Raw genomic sequence first — 24001 nt, forward strand, 5'->3', positions numbered from 1 at the left:
TTCAATCATTATGCTTTAATGGTTGGCCTTTTCACTTCCCCAACCAATGAGTTAGATGCACAGAGGACCCGACATGGAGAGTTTGCTTTGGAGAGCAACAGAGCCCATGTGAATGCTTGTCTCCTAACCCCAGAAGACACGTTTAGACACACACGTCTCACCAAGAGCAGAAAAGAAAAAGAAGTTAACAGACAGTGTCACAACCAATGGGCACATAGTGATCCAGAGCTGTAAAGAAACCCATTGGCTCTCCAACTCCTTCCTTGAAATTTCACAGATGTCAACATCTGCTCATGTGGGCTGCCTGATCTCAATCGTTGCTTCTCCTTACGGTCCCACAACTGAGATGTTCCGCTCTGTGTCACACAGACAGAAGGGGAACACACCACAGCAAGGCTTCAGCCACAGGTTGTTATAATTCAATTCGGACAACTGCTGCTGGACAGGAACGATGCTTTTCTGGTGTTCCTTCAAGGCGTTGGCCACCGTTCGGATCACTACGTCAAACAAGGGCTCTGTGTCCCGCGTCAGAGGTGTGGACTCGGAGGGGTCCCTGGTGATGTCGAAGAGCAGAGGAGGGTCGTGGTAGGTGACCAGGTTGCCTGAGCATTGGCAAAAGATGGTCTCATAGCAGGCCTGAGCTCCTGGCGGCTGAAACACGGGTGTCACGTAATGAACCTTCCACACTGCCTCACCTGGACCAGAAAAGACACGTCAGGGACATCCAACTCCTGTGCCAACTGACCTTGTGTTCAAAAGAAGTTCAGAAAAAGATCTTGTGTTCTTCTACCTGATCATTCTCTTTGCCCATACCTTAATGCTAAATATCATGCAATCCTTAGAACAATACTAAGAAATCAGAATCTGCTAGTAGAACTTTAAGTACTCTTGGAAGAACCCATTCGTTCTGTTTCTCAAAAATGCCTATTTCTTCAAGACCTCCCCCTGCCTTTCTAAAGACGATGGTTCTTGGAAAGTTTTCCAAGAAGGTATTTTCAGTGGTCATCCAAGAATAAAAAGACTGGTCTGGGGTTGGTGGCGGGGGCTGGGTAGGGGACAAATGAACAAGGTGTTGAGCATGGACATGAGTGACCATGACCTTGGTATCTGCAGGAAGTAGGGGCTGGTGTACTCACTATCCTTGGGGTGCCAGCGTACAGCGTGCAGGAATGCTCCACAGTAGTGGAACAGGAACTCATGTGCCGAGCGTTGCACTTCACCCTGAAGCAAGGGCATGAGGTTCCGGCCATCGATCACCCTGTGGACACACACAAAGAATGTCAGGTGAAGGAGGTTGGCCAGGGGGCTGTTGGAGGGACGGTCCGTGTGTTCCATGACATTTCCTGGGCCCAGAGAGCAGCATGCTGACTGTTCTGGAAATCTGTGCACACTGTCAGGAACATTACATTCTCATGGGAAAGACAGGAAAAATATCTAAGCTTTCACAGTGACATGACAAGACAGAGGAATGTGTCAATGCATGTCCATCTGAAGAGCACTTGGGGCTCTGGCCACAGAAGTTCTCAAAAGATGACTTCACAGATGAGAATTCCATCTGCACCTGCCATGCTAGTCTGAAACGGGATCTTGTAGAACCTCTTTGAGGCACCTGGGTGGCTCATTTGGTTAAGTGTCTGACTCTTGATTTCAACTCAGGTCATGATCTCAGGGTTGTGAGATCAAGCCCTGCATTGGGCTTTCTACTTGAAATTGTCTCTCTCCCTCTGCCCCTCCCCACTTGCATGTGCTCTGTTTAAATAAATAAATACGTAAATAAATAAAATCTTTTTAAAAAAGGAACTTCTAAAAAAAATCTGATGCTTTTTAACTTATATTAGAAAACAGATCTTCTCCCTCATTAGAAAAAATAAGACCTACCTCATAATAAAAAATACAATGATAGCTGTCACACCATCCTACAAATGATGGTAAAAGAAATAACATTGTCTTTATTCTCAGACACAATGACTGCCTGTGTTGACAATCCCTTAAAAAGCTAGTGGAACTAATTAAGTTTGGTAAGTTCGCCAGTATAGAATTTTATTTCTGAATCTTAGCAGTGAATAACCGGGACATACATTTTTTAAAATACCATTTACTACATCACAAAACCTGAAATATCAAGGGATATACTTTTTTCTAATACTAACATTTTGTGTCCTGAAGCCATAAAACATCTGATAACAGAACTGATAAGGAAGATAAACAATGTTCATAGATTGGAAGACGCAACATGGTTAAGATCTTGATCTTCAACGAGGCAATCTATAGATTTAATGTAATCTCAACCAAAATCCCAGAAGGCTTTTTTGTAGAAAGTGAGAAGTGTATTCTAAAATTCACATGCGAGAGCAATTTGGAATAGCTTAAATAATTTTGAAAAAGAAGAAAGTAGTTTGAAGGTTCAACTAAATAATTCCAAAATCAAGCAAGAGTATTTAAGCCAGCATAGTATGGTCATGAGGGTGGACATATGAATCCGTGAAATGAGAGAGTCCAAGAAACAGACCAGTGGATATATCAATCAGTTGATTTTCAACAAATGTCCAAGGTAATCCAGCTGAGGAAGGACAGTCTTTCCTTAAAAGGCACTAGAATAACTGAATACCTAAATAGCAAAAAAATTAATTCTGAACCCATATCTCACAGCATATAAAAAGTTAACTCAATATGGACCATAAGTCTAAATGTAAAACCTGAAACTAAAGAAACCACCAGAAGAAATAGAAAATCCGTGTGACCTTTGAATAGAAAAATAGTTTTTAGATATGTTACAAAAATCACAATCTATAAAAGAAAAAAGGCAAATTGACCCTTATTAAAATTGAAAAACCTCTGCTTTTCAAATAATAATGTAAGAGAATGAAGGTGAGATGCAGAATGGAAAATATGATTGACAAAACACAGATCTGATAAGGAACTGAACTTGTGCTCACAATATATAAAGAGCTCTTACAATTCAACAATAAGAAAATGAAATCGCCAATTAAAAAAAAATGGACAGATGGTTTGAAGATGGTTTGAATAGACAATTCATGAAGAAGGGACAAGGATGGCCAATAAAAGGAGAATGTCCAACATCCTTAGTCATTAGGGAAGCACAAATTAACACCAGCATGACGTTCAACTACACAATTATTATAATGGTTAAGATGGAAAAGAGTCACCATACCAGCTGTGACCAAAGATATAGAGCAACTGGAAATCTTACGAGTCGGTGGTGGGAACGCCAGATGGGGCAGCCATTTTGAAAGTCAATCCAACAAGTTTCTCACAAATAGATATTACCAATATATGGGCACATATTAATAATATGACCCAGATTTCCCACTCTTGGGCATTTACCACAAAGAAATAAACCATTGATGTCTACACAAAGACCTCTACACAAATGGCCAATGAGGCTTCAATCATAAGAACCAAGTGTCCTTTTAGAATCTTCTGGATTCCCTCACATCAGTTTTCCATTGAAAAATAGAAAAGTACACAGGACAAAAATAGGACATTTTTAGAGCTAATTCTGGAAAGAAAAAAAAAAGAAAAGTAAAATGAAAATCAGATCAGTTCTATGAAGGAAAATCCTAATCAGAGCTTAGCAGACAATATTTCTTTAGATTGTAATTCTGCATAACCTTTGTGAGTTTAATATTTAGACTATGGCCATGTTCCAGAGTTAGTGAACCCCACTGATAGAGTGGAAAGTTATTTTTATGGCTATGATTGGCTCAGTTAAAAGAAAACTACATTTCCACTAATATTACTATTTTTTTAAATGGGCCATTAAGCCGAAATTGATAAATATGCTTCTTAGTAGAAGGGACTTGCATTCTGTTATTATTTTATATAAATTCTCAATAAATTCTAAGATTTGCTAAAAAGGAGGTTAGAAAAAAAAAACATTGAGATCTTTCTTTGCTGCTGTTTCTAATTTGCTTTGGGATCCATTTCATTTGCTTCTGAAAGAGATGAGGTCCCTCGCATGAAGAAGGACACATTAGAATCAGTCTTTGGGCTTACAAGGGACACGTGGCAGGGAGTGGAAGCCATTAGAATGAACTGTGAAGAAGTCACCTGCAAGCCTGCCTTGGTCGGTCACTCCGAAGGAGTGGTGCCACGCCATCTGAAGCGTGTCCTCTTGCTCGAATTCAAAAAAGTCACATCAGTGTTCCAAGTGCCCATGGAATGCCTTACCTTCATGTCTGCTTTCCAGATCTTCCACAGTAGACATAGACAAAGCTAAACTTCCCTAGGTATTGGGGACAATGTCCAACGCATTAAGACAGACTTCACTGCCTTTGTCCTGAATTCTCTGAGAACAAAGATGATGAGAACAGGGGGTGTGACATCACCTGTCCTGAGGGACCATGCCTCCTGACACGGCCGCTAGCGTGGGGAGCATGTCCATTAAACTTGTAGGTTCCTCAATCACTTTCCCAGCTGGCAGTCTTCCCGGCCAGCGGATAAGTCCCGGAACACGGATTCCACCTTCCCAGCCGGCCATGCCTTTTCCACCTACGAGGCGAGGGAACAGAGGGCCAGTTAAAATGGTCATGGTAGCAAGACTGCTTAGAAAGGTAAATGAGTATCAATACAGACCATGTGCTCAGAGCCCACCCCGTAAAGAGTCCTGATGGGGTCAGCAGTACATGTCCGTGGATTTACTTTGCCCTGGGCTGCCGGTAGAGTTTTGATCGAGTAACTAATCGTATTCTATTTGGGACATTTCTACAGGCTTTTTTTTGTCTGCCTACAATGCTGTAACCTCACAAATACATCTGCTATGTCCCCCGCCACCTTCACACGTTTGCACACTATTTTCTCAGTCAGCCCTGCTGGCAGATTTCCTTTCGAGGGACAGTACCCCCCTCCCAGAAGTTTTTGTGTTTTGTTTTGTTTTAGATTTTTACTATCCTCAAAATATCATAGAATTTACTTTTTCTCTTTTTTCCTGGTGTGGAAAATTTGAATTTTCTTAAATTTACTTATTACTATTAATTTATTTATTTCCTTAAATTTACTTATTCTCTTTTTCCCTCTACTAAACTGTATTGAACGCACTGATTCTTTGGTTTTGTTCACTACTGAATCCAGCACCCTGAAAACAAACTGAATACAATACTATGGATATATGTTCATTTATTATCCCAAACCAAGGCATTATAGAGCACGGACCCAGAAGGCGACAGTGACCCCAACATGACAGGTCTAAACCAGTGTTGCCTTGAGTGAACCAGGAGGAATGGCCATCCTATGGTCTTAATGGAGTTTTATTAGCTCTTTAAATTAAAGTGGAATTTCAATCAAGTGCATGGAGAAATGAAGATTTTTTAAAAAGATGTCCGTCTAGGTAAAAATAGAGTTTCAATAAGAACACTTTTCCTTATGGGATTTATTTGCTTTCTTAAGAATGTACTTTACTTGTAAAAGCCCCCCAAAAAGCCAACATTCATGCCTCATGCCCTGTGGTCAGACTGAGGCAGAGACTATCCATTCATGCAAAAATCATTATTTCCTACTCAGTCCGTATTCTCATTATTCATGTAAAAATAAGCTCAGTTGCTTTGCGTTCAGTGGGAAAGTATGAATATTTTATTTTCCTCTGGAAAAAGAAATGCTGATATCTCCTCCAGTAGATACACTAATACACACCGAACACTTTGCAGATACTTTTCTTACCACGTCAGGATGCATGCCACAGACCAGGCCAACATGGTGGCCAACGGAACATGTATTCATGCACTAAGAGTCACACCAGGACGTGGGGCTGATATCTGTGCATTTAATTATAAAACCAGACACAGGATTGCTGCTTTGCGTGCCCAACCATATCCTCACAAGTGAACACCCCAGCTTCCTTGCCCTCTGTACTCTATCTACCACACTCAATCTTCTATCAACAGTCTTGTACGCGGAATCAGTGAGTAGGTCGATACTCGATTCAAAGTCATGTGGGTACGTTAATGCTTTAACATCTCATGGGGTCACCATGGAGGCAGATTTCTAGATACGCCCTCAGCCAAATGCCAGCCCTGGGGGTTCCCTTCATGGATGCCCATGATCGTGAGCACAGGAGAGCTTATTCACAACCAGACCCCACTCCCAATTCCCACTCCTCACCTTTGTATATTCCGTTCCACCCGCCACGTTGGGAATGGCCAACCCGTGCCTCCAAGTGTCCCCCATGGTCTGATGTAAAGTAGACAAGGGTGTGATTTTTCAGACCAAAAGAGTCAATGGCATCGAGAATCTTGCCTGAAATCATAAAAAGGGGGAGAGGGGACTCATGTTATGAATGTCATCATGAGCTTTGGGCTATAACGTTAGTCCGACTTGGGACCCATTTCACTGCAAAACTGCCTTTCATCCATGATGCCCCTGCTTCTTGTGGGCAGTGTGTGAGCTCAAGAAGACTCATGTTTTCTGAACTCCTCATCCGCGTCTCGCGTTGGACAGATAATTATGCTAAATGAGGAGTGAAAAACGGATTCGTTCTTTAGTATTCTACTAGTATTCATTGTTACATTATTACTGCCTGGTAATCATATTTATCTTTTACTGTGTTATATGGACACGAGCATTGATACTCTTAACTTATTAGTTATATCGCGCATTTGCTGATTTTTTATTTGGGGGTTCATTGTTTCTGTTCTTGATTTAGATAGACTCCTTTATCAAAAGGTGAAAGCATGTTACACTGTTGCTAATAGTTCCTCCGTTTTCGAGGAGCATCAGGTGAGTGTTTAAGAAGCACGCTTCTGGTATTTCGGGAAGTGTCGAGGTCTCTGCCTCTGTCATGACGTCCACGCGTCTTAGTGGCTCTGCGTTCACGTGGTCTGGTCATCCGTGTTCCCATTCAGGCAGGTCCTCTGCGTGCGTCTATGCTCCTGCTTCTTGACTTCTTGCAAATGCACCTGCCCCACAGCATTAGGACCGACCCTAAAGACTTCACTGTAACTTGATCCCATCAGCAGAGGCCCTATTTCCACATACTGTCACTTCCACAGATTCCAGGAGTTAAGACGTGGGCCTTTCTTTGGGGGGGGGGCATGATGCAAGCCCCCAACACCGACCTGGCCTGTGATATTCAATCCCTGTCACTCTGAGTTAATTTCCTCCCCTCTACGTTCTCCTCCTCACTGGACTGTCTCTAGGGCCACCTGTTTCTGCTTCTCTGATCCGAAAGTCAAATCTTCTGCATGTAGTTTAGTGTTTTAAGTTTGATTTTTAAAAAAATATTTTATTTATTTATTTGACAGAAAGAGAGGGAGCAAGGGGAGCAGGAGGCAGAGGAAGAGGGAGAAGCAGGCTCCCCACTGAGCGGGGAGCCTGATGTGGGGCTTGATCCCAAGACCCTGAGATCATGACCTGAGCCAAAGGCAGAGGCTTTAACCCACTGAGCCACCCAGCCACCCCTATATATTGATTTTTGATATTGGAGCTGCTATGAAAGATACCTTATCACCTACTGTACCTTGAAATGGGTTATTTTTAACATAAAGAAAAAGTAATACTTTTGATGCATATTTCTAGCAGAGCAATTTATAGGACATATACGTATGTATATGCATAATAAACTAATTATAATATTACTCTAATTCTGTCCTAGGACTATACTACATAATTATATCAACAGATGTATTATCTCAATGCCTATATTATTATGTATATTATTGCTATAGTATATATATTTATAGCATGCTATTAATAATATCATATGCTAAGGATATATGTACATTATATTATATAGAACATGATATACTATTACTAATGATATACATATATGTTAGAGTATATTATTATATTTTATATTATATATTATATTATATATGGGGCAGAGGGAAAGAGAGAGAGACTCTCAACCAGACCCCACACTGAGCTCAGGGCCCAATTCAGGGCTCAACCCCTGAGATCATGACCTGAGCTGAAACCAAAAGCCAGACCTTAACCCACTGAGCCACCCAGGTACCCCCCAATTAATAATGTTTTAAAAATCTCTCAAAACATTGAGAATAGAGCCAGTTAAAAGCATTGGCCAACCTTATGCTTAAGTGTAAAATATTGAACTGTTTCATTAATATTGGCTACAAAAGAAGGGGTTTTCTGTCATTATTATTATAACTCATTTTTTAGGATTACCTGATCAAAGAAATTAACAGAAAACCTAAATACACGTGTAGTTAGATGAAGATCCTAATTTGATACTGTTAGTGGACATAATTGTTTATCTTGAGAACTCTAGAAAGGATAATAAAACTATTATTATATGTCTATAATATGTAATATGAACAATTAATTCTATTGTATATAACACATAATTATATAACATAATACATCAGAATATACTAATAGTAATATACTGATAATATATTAATAGTATATACTAATAATGTAACTATGTTATATACTATGCATGATATATCATAATTGTAATTATAACATGCAATATGCATACATATTTATTTTATTAGACTCTGTACAGTTTTCAGCATAGATAATCACATCCACTACAATTACCAAGTTAGTTTGAGATGTTTCCATCCCTAGTATTTCAAGAGATTTAAAAAAAAAATTATGTGGTGCACATAGAAATGTTTAATACCTTTATATAAAAATAAATTTTTATTACAAATATAATATGTATATGTCTAGCATCAACTAAAATATATTATATAAACATTTATAGATGTTATATATTTATAGTCATTGAATTTCTATTATATATAATATATTACATAAATTCATAGTGTGTATTATATTATTATATATATTATATATATTATACATTTATTATGTGTTATATATAGGATTTTATATTTATTATGTATTACATATATTGTGTTTATTATATAATAATATTTGTCATATATGTCATATAATAATATATGTCATGTAATAAAAATATATATACAAATGTCTCATACATGCTACATAATATAAATATATATACAAATATTGTATATTCTAGGTACTGTATAATACAAAAATGTACACAAATATATTATGTATTTGTTATATATTCTAGATACTGTATATTGCAAACATCTACACAAATGTGATATATTATATTCAAGATACTGTATACTATAAATACAGACATACACACACACATGCTTCAGTTGATGCTAGACAGGTGCTGACCATTGCCATGGCCGCTACCTAATTAATTTTTAAATCTCTCTCAAAGTTACTCGACACCAGTAAACAATGTAACTGTCTGTGTTGCAAACCCTAGAGATTTCGGTGACCCTGGAAATCGATGTCTCACATTCATCACATCTACTTACATTTTCAATATGCATGTGTCTTGGTATTTGCGAGTGCATAACATTTCTCAGACACTTTGGCCCTCTCCTGGGTCCCTGCTGTCCTGCCCAGAGGAGCAGCCAAGGACACCTGTTTCCCTTACACACCCGGTCCCAAATTTAATCCTAGCCGTCATCACTTTCCTGCGAACGGGTCCAGCCAAACCTGTCCTCCTGCTCTCATGGTTCATCCATCTGCCTCACACTGGACACTCACTCTCTGGTCCCATTCTGGAGGAACCTGCTCTGAGCTAAGGGAATTCTCAGAGACTCATTTTGGATGCATGCCTAGTTAGGCATCAGAGGATTTCCCCTGGGTGGGGTCAGGGATGCCATTTACATTGGAAGCCTCTACCTGAGTTTGCAGAAGCAGGAAGCCAGGTGGAGGATGGGGGGAAGGAGTTGCCTTAGCTTTCCAAACACCGGGGAAATGACAGCCTGAAGGAGTCCGAGGGGTTATGGGTTGGTTCAGAAGGACCCAGCCAGTGTCTGTAAAGCCCGGCCCTACACGAGAAGCTGCTGAGTTAGCAAATAGGAGTGAGTAGGTTCTGATCTTGGCTCCGCCAGAGCTGTCCTATAACCTTGAGCAAGACCCCAGTGTCTTGTTCCCTTATTTCCTCAACTGTCAAGGGGGATCACAATGCTGAGTATAGTCCCTACTCCTAGAACGCTCATGGGGATCCCTCCAGAACACACTTGGAAGAGGGCATGCCCCATGCATCAAAAGGTTCATGCAATGAACACATCTCACTGTTTAACTGTTAAAAGGACACTTTAAACAAATTCATCCATATGATACCCCAATCAGGAACCAAAACAACTTTCTAACAAAACTTCCTAACAAGGACAACAGCAATTCCCAAGACTTGGGGTTTGGTCTTAACTTCTGGTTTTGTTTTTTGTTTGCCTGTTTTTTGTGATCACACCCACGTACCCCACACCCGGGGAACACATACCTACACCCACCTAAGCGGAGACATGCCTTCGTATGTGCTATGTTCCATTAAATACTATTTCCATGTAAAATAATTCTTAGAGGCACCTGGGTAGCTCAGTCAGTTGAGCGTCTGCCTTTGGCGCAGGTCATGATCTTGGGGTCCTACGATTGGGCTCTCTGCTCAGCTCTCTGCTCTGCTTCTCCTTTCCCCTGGTCTCTCTCTCTGTCTCTCTCTCTCCCCCTTCTCGAATAAATAATTAAAATCTTAAAAAAAATTAAAAAAATATTTTAAAATGTTTTCTCTAAGACTGAGAATTTATAATAGTTTATTGGCTTTCCTCTGGTCGGACTTGAATTCTTTTTTTTTTTTCCCAATGAAGGTTTTATTTATTTATTTATGAGAGAGAGAGAGAGAGAGAGAGAGGGAAAGAGTGAGATTGAAAAAGCAGGGGGAGGAGCAGAGGGAGAGGCAGAAGCAGATTTCTTGCTGGGCACACAGCCCAAGGCAGGGTTCGATCCCAGGATGTCCAAATCATGACCTGAGTCAAAACCAAGAATCAGGCGTTCAGCGTACTGAGCCAGCCAGGAGCCCCAGTCAGGTTTGATTTCTAAAGCCTCTTTCTGCTTGCTAAATTCTATTCCATGCCAACATCCTCCATTGGGGGATGATTATAACCCAAAGCTTCTGTCCCGCACAGGCACGAGGCCAGCTGCATGTGCTTATCTGTCTTCCTTCTCAGAAAACTTGAGTCTGATTTGCTAACTCATCCACATATCATGGGAACTTGGGGACTCCCATGCACAGGACAAGCATTGAGTGTGGTTTTGTGCTGACGTTGTTGTGGGTTTCCACCTGCTACACCATCGGGGATGCCTGGGGGGACCGTGCCTGGTACTGTCCTGAACTATGAAAGCACAGAGTTCCACAGTCCATAGGTCCTGCCACTTACCCACCATGGAGTCCATCTCCTGTACATTGTCCCCATATAAGCCGTGCTGGCTGGTGCCGATGAACTCGGTCGTCGTGGGGAGAGGCACGTGCACATGCAGAAAAGAGAGAACAAGGAGGAAAGGTCCTTCACGGTTCCTAGGGAGACATCAATCACTCCACTATGAGTCTGCAAACTCTGGGAAGGGGAACCACATCATTTTGGTCACACAGACCCAGTGTCCATCCATCCTATACACACCCCAGGAGAGGGGATGCATGAACAAGGCTGCCTCTTGGAGAAAGCTTCCTGGCTGGGGTAGATGCCAGCATCCTCTGGCATCTGGACTGCTCCCCAGGACTTATGTGGGAGGGTTTAATTGCTGAGTGGCCTCACCTGGCCCAAGGGAGCTCACAAGCCCATCCAGCCTTGCCCAGAACTCTTTTCCCATGACTGATAAAGTCTCAACCCAGAGTCACACCCAAAAGACCAAAGGGATGGTGGCTCGGGAGTGGTTTCTTAAAAACTTTGAGTCTTTCACAACCCCAAGCAAGCATGGACAGACATGTCTTGGCAAGCTGCCTGCACACCTTCAGGTCTCCTGGGAAGACAAAGGAATTGAGTATGATCCACTTTGAGCCCTGACAACCCATAGGGAAGATAGGTTATCAGCTAACCAGGGCAGGACACACCACAGATGACACTCCTTGGAAAATGTCCACTCTGATGACATATGACGGCATAAAGAATGGGGAAAAAATGAAAAAAAAAAGTTGGATTATGGGGAGCTGTATTGAATGGCATCCCACCAAAACTGGTGCCTACCCAGAGGCTCAGAATGGGATCTCGTTTGAGAATGGGGTCTTTAGAGATGTAATTAGTGGAGACGTCATCTTGGGGTGGCAGGGCCCGGGGGGTGGGGCAGGATCCAAGAACTAGTGTCCTTCAAGGAAAAGGACGGTTTGCATAGGATACTGAAGATTGAGATGATACAGATGTTGCTTTACATCACAGAAGGGAATCTGGAGATGGGATTAAGACCTGGAGATGGGAAAATAATCTTGAAATATCTGGCTGTGGATTCAATGTAATCACAAGTGTCCTTGTAATAAGGTCCCCAATATGGACAAAAAAACGGTGTGGACAGGAGGTGAAGGAAACCCTGCAGCCCCTCCAGCCTGGGACAAGAAACAGACTCTGCCCTAAAACCTCCATAATGAGCCAGTCCTTCCAATGACTCTGTTGTAGCCATGTAGGATGAGATTCAGATTCCTGACCTCTAGCAGCATAAAATAGTAAGTCTGTGTTGCCTTAAGCCACTCCTGCTTGCAGAATTCTCTCACAGGAGACACAGGAAACGCACACACTGAGAACCCTAATAAAAGCAACTTCTACCATCCATGAACCTGCAGGCTAATGCTGTTCATGGCAACTTCAATAATCCACAGAGTAGCTTCTGAATCTTCAGAGTCCCCATTCCCTTTCCACATGGTGCCACGGTGGACCACGGCATGTTGTGAAACTCAACAGAGCTCTTGGCAATGGCAGCACTTTGTCACACCCCCGTATTTGTTCTTGATGTACTAATATAAACAGTAAGCAACATGTCCAGGTGTCTTCAGACTTGAACTGGCTCACAGAATGTAACAGGATCGCTCATCTAGACCTTTTGACATGATGATGTCACCTCGTAACATCTTAATGTGTCCCCTTGCAAAGCATCTGCAGCTCTGCCCATAAAGGAAGTTTCCAGGGGATGAGGAGTTTGCCTTAAGAGAAACCAGCCATCCCATTGCATCCACAATGCAAAGATGGTTTAATCTCTCTGAGTCTAAATTTGTATTGTGCCCACCGTGGCTACAAGGTGAAGACAAAGCTAGCTACAGGTTGCCCAAGATCCTTTACATCACCAAACTGCTCTACATGCCGCCCAAACACACACCGGCTTACAGATCCCCTACCCCAAGATGATCTCATCATCACAAATGACACCTCCAAAGACCCTATTCCCAAATAAGATCACATTCTGAGACTCTAGGTAGACATGAAAATTGGAAGGACAGTGCTCAACCCAGCTCACCATGGTACAACCATTTTTTAAATTTGTTTTTTCCCCATTCTTTTCATTTTGATATCTCACCAGAGCAGAAATTTTTCAGAGTGGCATTTGCATCACATGCTGTCCTTAGCTGAGGACCCATTTCCCTTGTGCTCGAGCTTCACACAGTAAGCCTGGCACCTCTTCTCATCTTCTTCTAGCTCATGTTTGAAGACTCAGTTAACGTACATTCTCAAGAATGGCTTCTCTGACATATTGGAAAGTCCCTACAGTTTGGACTGATAGCACCTGGATTTAGGACCATTAGCTTATTTCTTTTCCTGTGCTTGTACATCTGTTGTCATCCCTAAATGCGAACTTCTCCTTGAAGTCTAGGAGGAATCCCCAGGATGGTGATGAGTCACAGTAAAGCCTTGGGCAATGTTAAAATGGTGAATAAAAAATGTGTTCACAGTCTTTAAAAAAAAATGCAACAACTAGAGACCCATAAATGTGACTCCTTCAGAAAGTTTCCAGGGATTATGTTCTGGATGCACTGGGCTTTATAATGATCACTGCTGATCTCAGCTGAATAACATCCCTTTCATAGCTCATGCTCAATGATAAGCCCTCTGGTTTTAATTTCTCAAGGAAGTTTCTTTCCGAACAGGGAAACAGTGCAGTGGCCAACTTATTCTACTATCTGGTTTCCTGGCAAATACATTTCCCATTGCACATTTTTATGCAGACAGTATGTACATCAATACACATACATGTATTATAAATTAACAAGCCAGATTTGTAATTTTGAGCTTTGTGTGAGTCTATCTTCTTGGTCTGACCAAATATGAATTTCAAGGCCAATAGAGAAATTGTGATTTTAATAATAAATACTCGAACGAGGTAGACTTCCTTAGGTACTGCTTGAAGAGTCCAGCTTGTCTCCAAAACTCCCTGTATTGTAATGACTAGCCTTAGCTACTAGTAGTCCCTTTCTTTTTTTTTTTAATTTTATTTTTAGTAGTCCCTTTCTTAATTCAATATTGTTCAAATCCTCCTCTCTCATTTTTGAAAAGGTGTTCATTGTGTTGTGTTTTTAAAACACTCCTCTCTTGAAAATACTCTGTCTTAAATCCATTAAGATTCACGGATTTTTTTTTCTTTTGTCAATTGTAAATTACTTTTACCTTTCCATGAATGAAATTGCCTCCTTCACCATGATGGAACCAGCCCGCTCTGCCTTCATGGGCTGCTCGGTGATGTCGTGCTGTCGTAGGAGGAGGCAATCCCAGTACAGAGGAGACGTGTAACTGGAGAACCAAAAGTAGCCCAGCAGAAAAATAAAAAGAATCATAGAGAGGATGAAGAACAAGGGAAGAGAGATCAAGTGACAGAGTTTCGCCAAGATAAGAGTGAGTGCAGCAATGCCGACCAGCTGCACACAAAACCAGATTTTGCTTTCGATGGCTAATTCTGTGTCACGAGAGGGATCTGGCCAGCAGGGGTCAGTGAGAGTGAATGGCATGCCATAGAAGTAATCAAAGCCATAATGATTTGGATGATGGCACTGGTCATGTCGGGACTGGCAGTTTAAGCCTTGATGCCATTTGCCTGAAATGACAAACAGACAAATTAAGCATAGTACGCCGGCACGCCATGAAGATCACGTGAGCACTCTTCATTCAGACAAGCGACTTGTGCACAAAAATAGAACAGCAAATAGTTTTCTTCTGCCTAAAACTCTGAGGTCAGCACCCGACCCATCTTTTGCTCTTCTTTAGCTCACAGAAATATGTGTTGAGATCGGGTTGTGAGTGCCCAGAAAGGATGGAAGATAAAGGGAGGAAAAATACAGCTGTGAGTTTGTAGCAAGGATGTGAACTGGACAGCTTCTCATTCACAGAAGGGAATAAATCATAGCAACTAAGATACATGCATGACAGATCAGGGCAGATTATAGGTGTGGATAGATAGATGAGTAGGTAGGTCGGTACATGATATTAAATAATGAGGTATATATGACATAAGATGGATGGACGACGGGGATGGTGGATAGATAGGTAGGTAGATAGGTACATAGGTAGGTAGATAGATGTTGGATAGATAGATAGATAGATACACATAAACAATGGAACATAGATGGGGCATGCATATATGTATACACAGGTGGATAGACGGATAGATAGATGATAGATGAATGGGAGGATGTGTGCATGGATGGATAGATGGCTATATAGATAATAGATAAAGACAGATGATAGCAGATAGATAAATAGATAGATGATAGATAGATAGATAGATAGATAGAAGTTAGATATGGATGAATGATGGAGGATGGACCAAGTGTGGATGAAGGATGGTTGGATAGCTCACTGGATGGAAATCTTAGGTCTCCCACTAAAGTTCACTAAACTTTATTTGATAAAACTTGCCACACCTTGAACAGAACAAAAAGACCCATGGGCAAGGGCATCCTGTTGGCATGTGGACTCTAAGAGACAATGATCACGTGTGTCCACTAAGACATTAATAGTTCCCTGTGTGGAGTTAGGACTACATGAAGGATCCACGTACTCACATCTCTGAGCAACTGAGGGAGTAAACAGAAGAGAGGAAAGGCTATGACCCAGGTTTTTCCATCCTGCACCTCCACTAAGATTATCTTCACTTGACAATGTCAAATTGGTTACAAAGCTTGATTTCAAACGACATCCTATTTTCATGCCAGTTGAAACCCAGGCAGTAGGTTTAGGTTCCAATGGGTCATCATTGGTTGATATCTATCATCTTTGGCAGTGAGAAAAAAGACATCTGTACCATATCCATGGTTCCATTTTAAAGAAATAATTAGGTGGGCCAGACAACTTATCTTGAGAAAATACACAAGCACAGAGAGGCTTACAAATTTGATCTTATTGGGCAACATTTGCATTCAAATGTCTCATGTGTCTCTCAGTGTTGGGAAGAAGCAAATTCCTCATCTTTGAAATTAAGGAACTGGTTTATTCTCAGATGTCCCTTCTGCCTGTAAGTTATCAATGATTCTGTCAATGTGCAATGCAATTAACTAAGAATCCTGATTATTACCATCCCTCTGCAAAGCAATCAGGAGACTAAATGCAGACTTAATAATTGCCCAAGGGAGCAGCACTCGCCTGAGCTGTGGAAATGGTGAGGAAAGCAGCTAACCCATGGGGACATACTGGAAGGGGTCAATGGAAACTTTTTGAGGCAACCAAAATGCTCCTTATCTTGACTTAGGTGACAGATACAGGGTGCAGACATTTTTCAAAAGACATTTTTTTAAAGATACATTTTATTCCATTTGGATGATGGCTATAGGGTGTAGACATTTAGATGGAGTCAAAAGTTTACCCCATAAGAAGTTAATGATGCATCAAGCTATTTGTGTGCTCTTAAGAGAGCTCATCACATTTCTTAAAATCATACATGGTAAATGAGATGAAGGATTTCAGAGTTTGCAGAGGATAATAGAGCAAGACCATCATAGAATAGTAGGGGTCTGTATAGAAACACATCGGGTGGCCATCTGGCAAGGCCTGGTGTTCAGGTGGGAAGGGATCTTCTGTGATGCCTGAACTATGTATGAAAAGGATAAACATGCACCATTTAGGAAGGAGTGAGCGTGTGTGTGTGTGTGTGTGTGTGTGTGTGTGTGTTCAGTGGAGAAGGTCATTATGATAGAGGGTCCCAGGTGAACAAAACACAACAATGAAAGAGGGTTCTGTAGGACACAGGGGACACGCTTACTTGAGAAAGACCATGTGCTATATTAAACAGATTAATGTTGGAAAGAGAAAGGTCAGAGGTAACCAATGAAATGGCAGATGTAGAGCCACCGTCACACAGAGGGTCTTCTCTGCCATAGCCAAGATGAATGCTTATTTTGAAATAAAGGGTTTCCAAGGAAACAATGTCAAGTAGAGAACACAGGGGTGCAGGGACGGTGCAGTTGGTTAAATATCAGACCCTTCATTTCTGCTCAGGTTACGATCTCAGGGTCGTGAGAACCAGCCCACATCGGGTTCTGTGCTCAGCACAGCCCGCTTTGGATTACCTCTCCCTTTCTCTCTGCCCCTCCCACTCGTGCTCTCTCAAATAAATAAATAAATCTTGAAAAAAGGACAGAACAGCACATATTATTTTTTATAACAAATAAGTCATGCCTTAGGCCACTTCTTACCTATTATTGCCGTGCTATACCCTTGCTTCTTTAGTAAGGCTGCAAACGTCGTCTCATTACGAGGGAGTCCGGCAGGGGCTCCAAGTGTGATGATGACACGGTTCTGTGTGTTAGAGACCATTCCTAAGTGGGATGGGAAAACAAAACAAAACAAAACAACAAACAAAGAAAAAACAACAGAACACACATATACAGTGAGTAAATGCCCATCATCATCTACTTAGGGAGAAACTGTTCTTCTCTTAGGGAGAAATTAGGGAGATGGGTTACTCTCAGACATCCCTTCTGCCTGTAAATCATCAATAATTCCGTTAATGTGCAATGCAATTAACTAGGAAACTGTTGGTTACCATCCCACTGCAATGCCATCGGGAGACTAAATGCGGACTTAATCATTGCCAAAGGGAGCAGCACAGTTTTTTTCCTCTTCATTGACTCTCTTGAGCTGTGGTGGTGGTGAAAGAAGGAGCTAACCCATGGGGACATCCTGGAAGGGGTCAAAGGAAACTTTCTGAGGCAACAGAAATGTTCCTTATCTTGAGTTCGGTGACAGATGCAGGGTGTAGACATTTTTCAAAAGACATTTTTTTTTTAAGATACATTTTTAAGGCCCATCCACCGTGAAGAGGAAGTGAGTTATGGAGGGTTCAGTAGCTGGAAGGTGCAGATGTAACACATGAGGAACAGAAAATCATCACGCAGGGGAGGAAAATTGTGTTTCCCAGTCAGAATGCACACTGGTCTCCACTACAGTCCCCTTTAGACGTTTGCATGCACACACAACATTATCAGACATGCACAAACACATCAATCAAATAACAGTCTGCACATAGACTCCAGCATGTTTACGATGACACAAGATATCTTTTCAATAGACACTGGTGATTGAACATTGAACACAAGCTGCCCTTGGTGGGGAAATCACTGTATTGGAAAAGGAGCCAAAAAATGAAACCTTGTGAAAACTTCAAAGCCTACTGTTTCTACAATGGATTCTGTCTTCTGACAATAGATTTTAGTTGTATTTGTACAAAAGGTAGATGAGACAAATGTCTGACAAAAACCTGAAATTGGAGCCTCTGGGAAGACCGGGCACCTAGTTTTTGAACCTCTCCATTCCTTACCAAAAATAGAGCAATAAGAAAACTGCTCACTCATGAACATCACCAGTGACAAATCTAGATAACAGGTAGATGGGGACATGTCAAACAAGTCCAAGATCTACACTTTACAGTAAAGAAGCAGAAGAATGCAAACCAGTTTCTGAAGGATCCATTAACTGAAGAAGGCCAGAATAGCTACCAGCTGTTCTCTGGAGAAAAGCGAAAACAAAGGGACTTTTCCCAGTCCCACTGCTAGTAACCGAAGATTTCTGGGTGTGTTGAAAATGTTGGTGCAATCCAGCCTGAAGAACTCTGTAAACCGACCTATCCTGGTTTCCTTCCAAAATGGCGGCCCAACCTTGAAGCAATATCCAGGAGTGTAGAGGAAATTGAATAAGAGAGGACAGAGTGTGTGAAAAGAAAGAGAAATTCCATATAAAACCAAGAGAGGCAATTCAATAGGAGACTTTCAGAGAGGGAGCTCCCATTGCTTAAATACCATATACAAGAAGGCAAGAGAAAAAGTCTTCCAAGTTGGGTTTGGTAACCATGTCCTCTGCATGAAACCATCTCCTTTGTAATGTTAGGGAAGCTAGTTTTGCATAAAGTGAGTTGCACAGAAGAAAAAAAGAAGAGTCAAATCACCTATAAGTTTTTACCATAAGGGGAAAAAAAAAAAAACAAACAGCTGGACCTGATTCATCTTAGCACAAGCTAACCAAGATATTGTCAACCTCAGGGGATGCAAAAGGTTATGTGACAATGTGAAACAAGCTCGACAAGGGTCTTCTCAATCTTGACTAAGAATTGGACATAAGAACTGGACATCATTCACCTAGTAATTGTATGCTCTGCTTCCTCTTAAACTATAGAATATGTGTCCATAAATCATGGCCGGTTTGACCATCTTTGAAAATATAACCACATGGCTCACCCATTCCAGTATTGTATTGTATTGTATTGTATTGTATTGTATTGTATTGTATCCGAAAGAACCGAAAATGTGTGTTGAGTCAAAAACGTGTACGGGCAGGTACACAGCAGAACTATTCATAAGAGCCTAAAGCCGGAAACAATCCAATGGTTGGTCAATCAAGAGATGAATAAACAAAACATATTAAAACCATATAATCCTAAGGTACGTGATAACCGTTGGAGACCTTCTGGCAGGTGCTCGCCTTGACACCCCCAATTAGTGCAGATGCATCCTGTTAATTACTTCCTTCCAAGACAGCTTGTCATTCTTGCCCTGGGAGGAAAAGTCCTGTCTACTCCTGATCATGGAACACTCAGGATAAACCATCAGGGCGAGGTGAATGGACATAGGCATTTGCAGGGAGGGCTTGGGTCAATGAGGGGAACAGTGGTTTCCATGCAGACATCTGCAGCTGTGAATGCAAGGACCAGTGTGTGTGTGTGTGTGTGTGTGTGTGTGTGTGTGTGTGTGTGTTTGTGTGTGTGTGCGTGCACTTTTGGGGGGTAATTTTTTAAAAAATGGACTAGCCACATTTTCATTTCCTTGAATCCTAATGTGCCTACAGACCGTAAAAGAGGCATGTCCATCTACGCACCTGATCGGATGGGGTATCTTCCCGTGAGGAAGGCGGCCCGGCTTGGGGTGCACATGGGGGCTGCAGAGATGTGGTGATTCAGCTGCACGCCTTCCTTGGCCAGGCGGTCGATGTTTGGTGTCCTGGAAAGAGACAGAAAGGGAATTGCAGAGAGGAGGAAGAGGGAAGAGATAGACAGAGGCAGAAACCAACACTGCTGTTTACGATGATTCCCAGAGCTTGGAACAGCAGAATAATGAACAGAACGCAGAGCCCTATTTCCTTTTTCTCCTCACATCATGGAAAAAATACAGCTGAGGTTTTAGACTGTGGCTGTCTCTTGGAAGGTTGATATAATTTGCTTCTGCGATATGGTGTCGAATGAATATATGGCCCTGGCTTCTAAAATATATATTAAAAAACTTACATGTCTGTGGACTGATTCATTAAGGCGAATGACTTACAGACTTTAGTTATGCCTAGTTACTTAAAGACACAAGGAAAAGTTCAATGCACGTGCTCCATAGAGAGATGTCCTTGCTCTAGACCAAGTTCGCAACCCCTGCCTTGTCATTCCCTGTAAAGACGCCTGGAGGTTGGAGACCATCAGATAGACTTCTACAGCACAATCGCTTGACTGGATGCAAATTAAGTGTACTGGGACCTAGCTTTCGTCATGATAAAAGTGATCGAACAAAATGGAATTGTTAAAGTATAGGGTTCACACATCAAGTGTGACAGTGACGCACGTCAATGGCTTTTGTGGCCTGCTACAGAGCTCTGACTCTGTTTCCCCTATGTTTTTTGATTCTTTCAGAGGACCCACTCTTAAAATGGAAGGATATCACCTTAAAAGGCTTTGAAAATTAGGAAGCATAAAACGACCAGTTCCATCAAGTAAAAGTATGCGTAAAAATCATCACTCATCGGGGTCATCTGGGGGGCTCGTTCAGTTGAGCAGGAGACTCTTGGTTTTGGCTCAGGTCATGATCTCAGGGGCGAGAGATCAAGCTCCCGTTGGGCTCCATGCTCAGTGGAAAGTCTGCTCGAGATTCTCTCTCTGTCCCTGCACCCCTTCTCTCCCTTTCTAAAATAAATAAATCTTTTTAAAAATTATCACTTGTGTCATAATACTGCATATCACAGAGGGCTCACTATGTGTCAGGTATCAACTCCAAATGCTCTGCACATATGAACTCACACCTGTATACTACCCACCTGTGCACTCAACCAACAAGAAAGAAAACCAAGACACAGAGGTTAAGTAACTCCCTCGAGATTTCACCAGTGATAAGCGCAGACCCAAAATTCAAATCCAAAGAGGCCTGATTTTAGCATGATTTGCTCTTTGTAAAGACAATTTCCCACCCATGAGTTTGGTTTTCTACATGATATCGTCATAAAAGTTCATCAACCCCCCAAGCCCAGACAACAGATGAAGTAATCCAACTCAGCCCAGAACCTTACCTCATGGTGTCATTGCCAAAGCAGCCCAGGTCCCCAATCCCAAGGTCATCCACCATAATCAGGACTACATTAGGCTTATCATCATGCACCTCTTGGGACCGGCATGGATTTAAGAGTACACATATCCAAGACAGAGTGATGAAGAGCCTCCTGAAAAAGAAGCATGAATTTTATGCAATGATGTTGGGAGCTGCGTCCCTTTGCAATGTCCCAATCTCCTGAAAACAGCCAACCACATCTCCCTGAAGAACAGGAGAGCCTCTCGAACTTCTCTCCCCAAGCTCTGACTGCTGCTGTCGAATGGGGTCCACGAAGCTCAAAATGACCCTCTCCTGGGTTTCCCACTCACATGCACTAAATGCTTTTCCAGAAGGTGAAGTCTGAAATCGTTTACTCAGAGACAAAGCATTTCTTAGGCCAGAAGCAATGAGACTCCTGAGTTCATATCCTTGGAAGAAGGAGCCTGCTGACTTTCCTTCACCCCAGATGGAGCTCAAACGTGGACAGCTGCAGAGGTTTGCTGAGGGGACATTTGGTTGGAGCAGCAAACACCGACAGCAACAAGTAGGAAACAAAACAAAGAAAAAGCAACCCCAGGGTAAAGGAGAAGGGAGAACATTGGTGAAGAACTGAAATCTGGAAAAGGAACAGCCTGGAATCTGGAGACTAGTCTAGTCCCCTTCAGGATGCTGGTCAGTACCAACCCGAGTCCCATTGTCTCAAAGAAATAGGTAGTTCCCTTCCCACTGGATCCCTACTCTATTATCAGATAATGAATATTGGACACTTGAACTATTAGCGGCTAACATTTCCATGTTGTCTTTATCCATATTTCAAAATCCACCTCAAATATGTCCTCCGGAAAGAAGAGAAATGGTCCCTGACCCCCGTCTGCTCTCAGAACCCATTGTAAACGCTCAGAAAACAACGTTGGCCACATGAGTAGCAACTCTTTGCTTTTACCCAAACATATCCCCCCAAGACTATGAACTTCTCAAAGGTGGGACCCATATGCCCAGGACTTTTCCCATTGCCAAATCATGATTATTACACGTGTGTTTTCATCGACCCAATATGGGTTGAACTGCCTTTCTCACATCCTATTTTGACAATATTTCACTTATTTTTATTTTTGTCATTAAAGTGTAGTGGGCATGCAGTATTACACACTGGGCACAGCACAGTGATTGGACAAGACTCTGTATTAAGCTGTGATCGCCACAAACGGACCTACCACCCGTCACCATGCAATGCTACTAAATTACCTGTAGCATCTGAAAATAACACGACTATGTCAGAAATCTGCAGTTTACATTTGTATCAGTTGCCAATGTATCTCCTATTTTTATCATAGACTTAACTGAATCCAGAATGTCAGTGTGGATCTACAACCAACCATGGCTAGAAAACAGGACATTAAATCCCTGTTATTTATAAAGCTGAAATCCCAGGTGTCCCTAGAGTGTCCACCGCATTTGCAAAATAGCTCACTGCTTCTCTCACCTGAGTTTCATCACACACCGCTGGGAGCCTTCCTTTTTTCCTTGGCCAGAGATAAAACGTGCTGGAAAATAACACAGACAGGTATTATCTTCTTGTTCATGCCACTAATCCCCATGGTGACAAGAGATGACAAAGCCAAATTTCCACTTCTGACATTTAAAACTGTTTTTTTCAGAATCTGTCAAGACTTGAACCTCCCATCATCAAAGTCTCTGCTGCTCTTATTTTGTTTTTAAGGAGCTCTTACTATGCCCAGTCCTGGGTCCCCCTACCTCTCTCTGCCTCTTGAGTTAACTGGCTCTGTCCCTAAACCCACCTTAAAACACATCTGGATGACCATACAGTCTTGAGGAGCTGCTGAACCTGAAGGCTTATACTCAGAACGTCTACATGGGATAAATCCGGGTCATCCAAAAAAAAGGTAGTTACTTGAATGTACCAGTACTTTGGTTTTGGATTATCACAAATACCACAACACCATACAGTGATTTTAGGATAGTTCATCATCATACATCAAAGGGGAGCTATGATCAGCTCATGATACTATAGCAAAATCCATTGCAGTAAAAGAAAACATACACTCACCTTTTACCTGTAAGCTATCACTCATATATGTACTTAAAATAATATTGGGAACATAACACGGACCCCCTCCTTCATCGATCTGTTTGTAGAAAGCAAGATGATAGAGACCACAGAGGAAGAGCTATTGGCTAAGGAAGGAGAAAGGAGAGAAACTTATTCAGACAAACACTGGTTTGGAATCAACCTCTCAATGCCTACGCTGACCCATTGTGTTCTAGAAAATAGGCAGCCAAAGAGGCTTCCAAAATCCCATCTCTACCCATGACAGCAGAAACTATACAAGAAGCAAGAAGAGTCAAGAACGTCCATCCTCATAAGGCTTCCTCGACTCACCTGTCTGCTGTGCTTTGATCTACCTTTTGTCCAAGACAAAACCAGAAGGC

The 24001-nt window shown here is 41.8% G+C and overlaps 1 protein-coding gene across 1 annotated transcript; it reads right to left on the reverse strand.

The window, feature by feature from the left end:
• Window positions 1–21: 21 nt before the first annotated feature.
• On the reverse strand, window positions 22–23065 carry ARSF (arylsulfatase F). The gene is made up of 10 exons (XM_032880127.1): window positions 23034–23065; window positions 21531–21680; window positions 20085–20206; window positions 17411–17533; window positions 14394–14817; window positions 11190–11326; window positions 6118–6252; window positions 4350–4512; window positions 1137–1258; window positions 22–695 (listed from the first exon to the last, which is right to left on the reverse strand). The coding sequence occupies exons 1-10, from the start codon at window positions 23042–23044 to the stop codon at window positions 328–330; spliced, it is 1755 nt and encodes a 584-aa protein (XP_032736018.1). The 5' UTR covers window positions 23045–23065; the 3' UTR covers window positions 22–327.
• Window positions 23066–24001: the final 936 nt, after the last annotated feature.

This window comes from Lontra canadensis, unplaced genomic scaffold (assembly GCF_010015895.1).
Source record: "Lontra canadensis isolate GAN:19392208 unplaced genomic scaffold, GSC_riverotter_1.0 scaffold68, whole genome shotgun sequence".
NCBI classification, from domain to species: domain Eukaryota; kingdom Metazoa; phylum Chordata; class Mammalia; order Carnivora; family Mustelidae; genus Lontra; species Lontra canadensis.

Bases quoted from the DNA above. Each gene is read 5' to 3' on its own strand.
- ARSF (XM_032880127.1), bottom strand. The intron at 20,207-21,530 runs GTAAGGTTCTGG...GTCTCTTTCCAG, and splicing joins TTTGGCAATGACACCATGAG to GACACCAAACATCGACCGCC. The intron at 4,513-6,117 runs GTGAGGAGTGGG...CTCGCCTCGTAG, and splicing joins GTGGAACGGAATATACAAAG to GTGGAAAAGGCATGGCCGGC.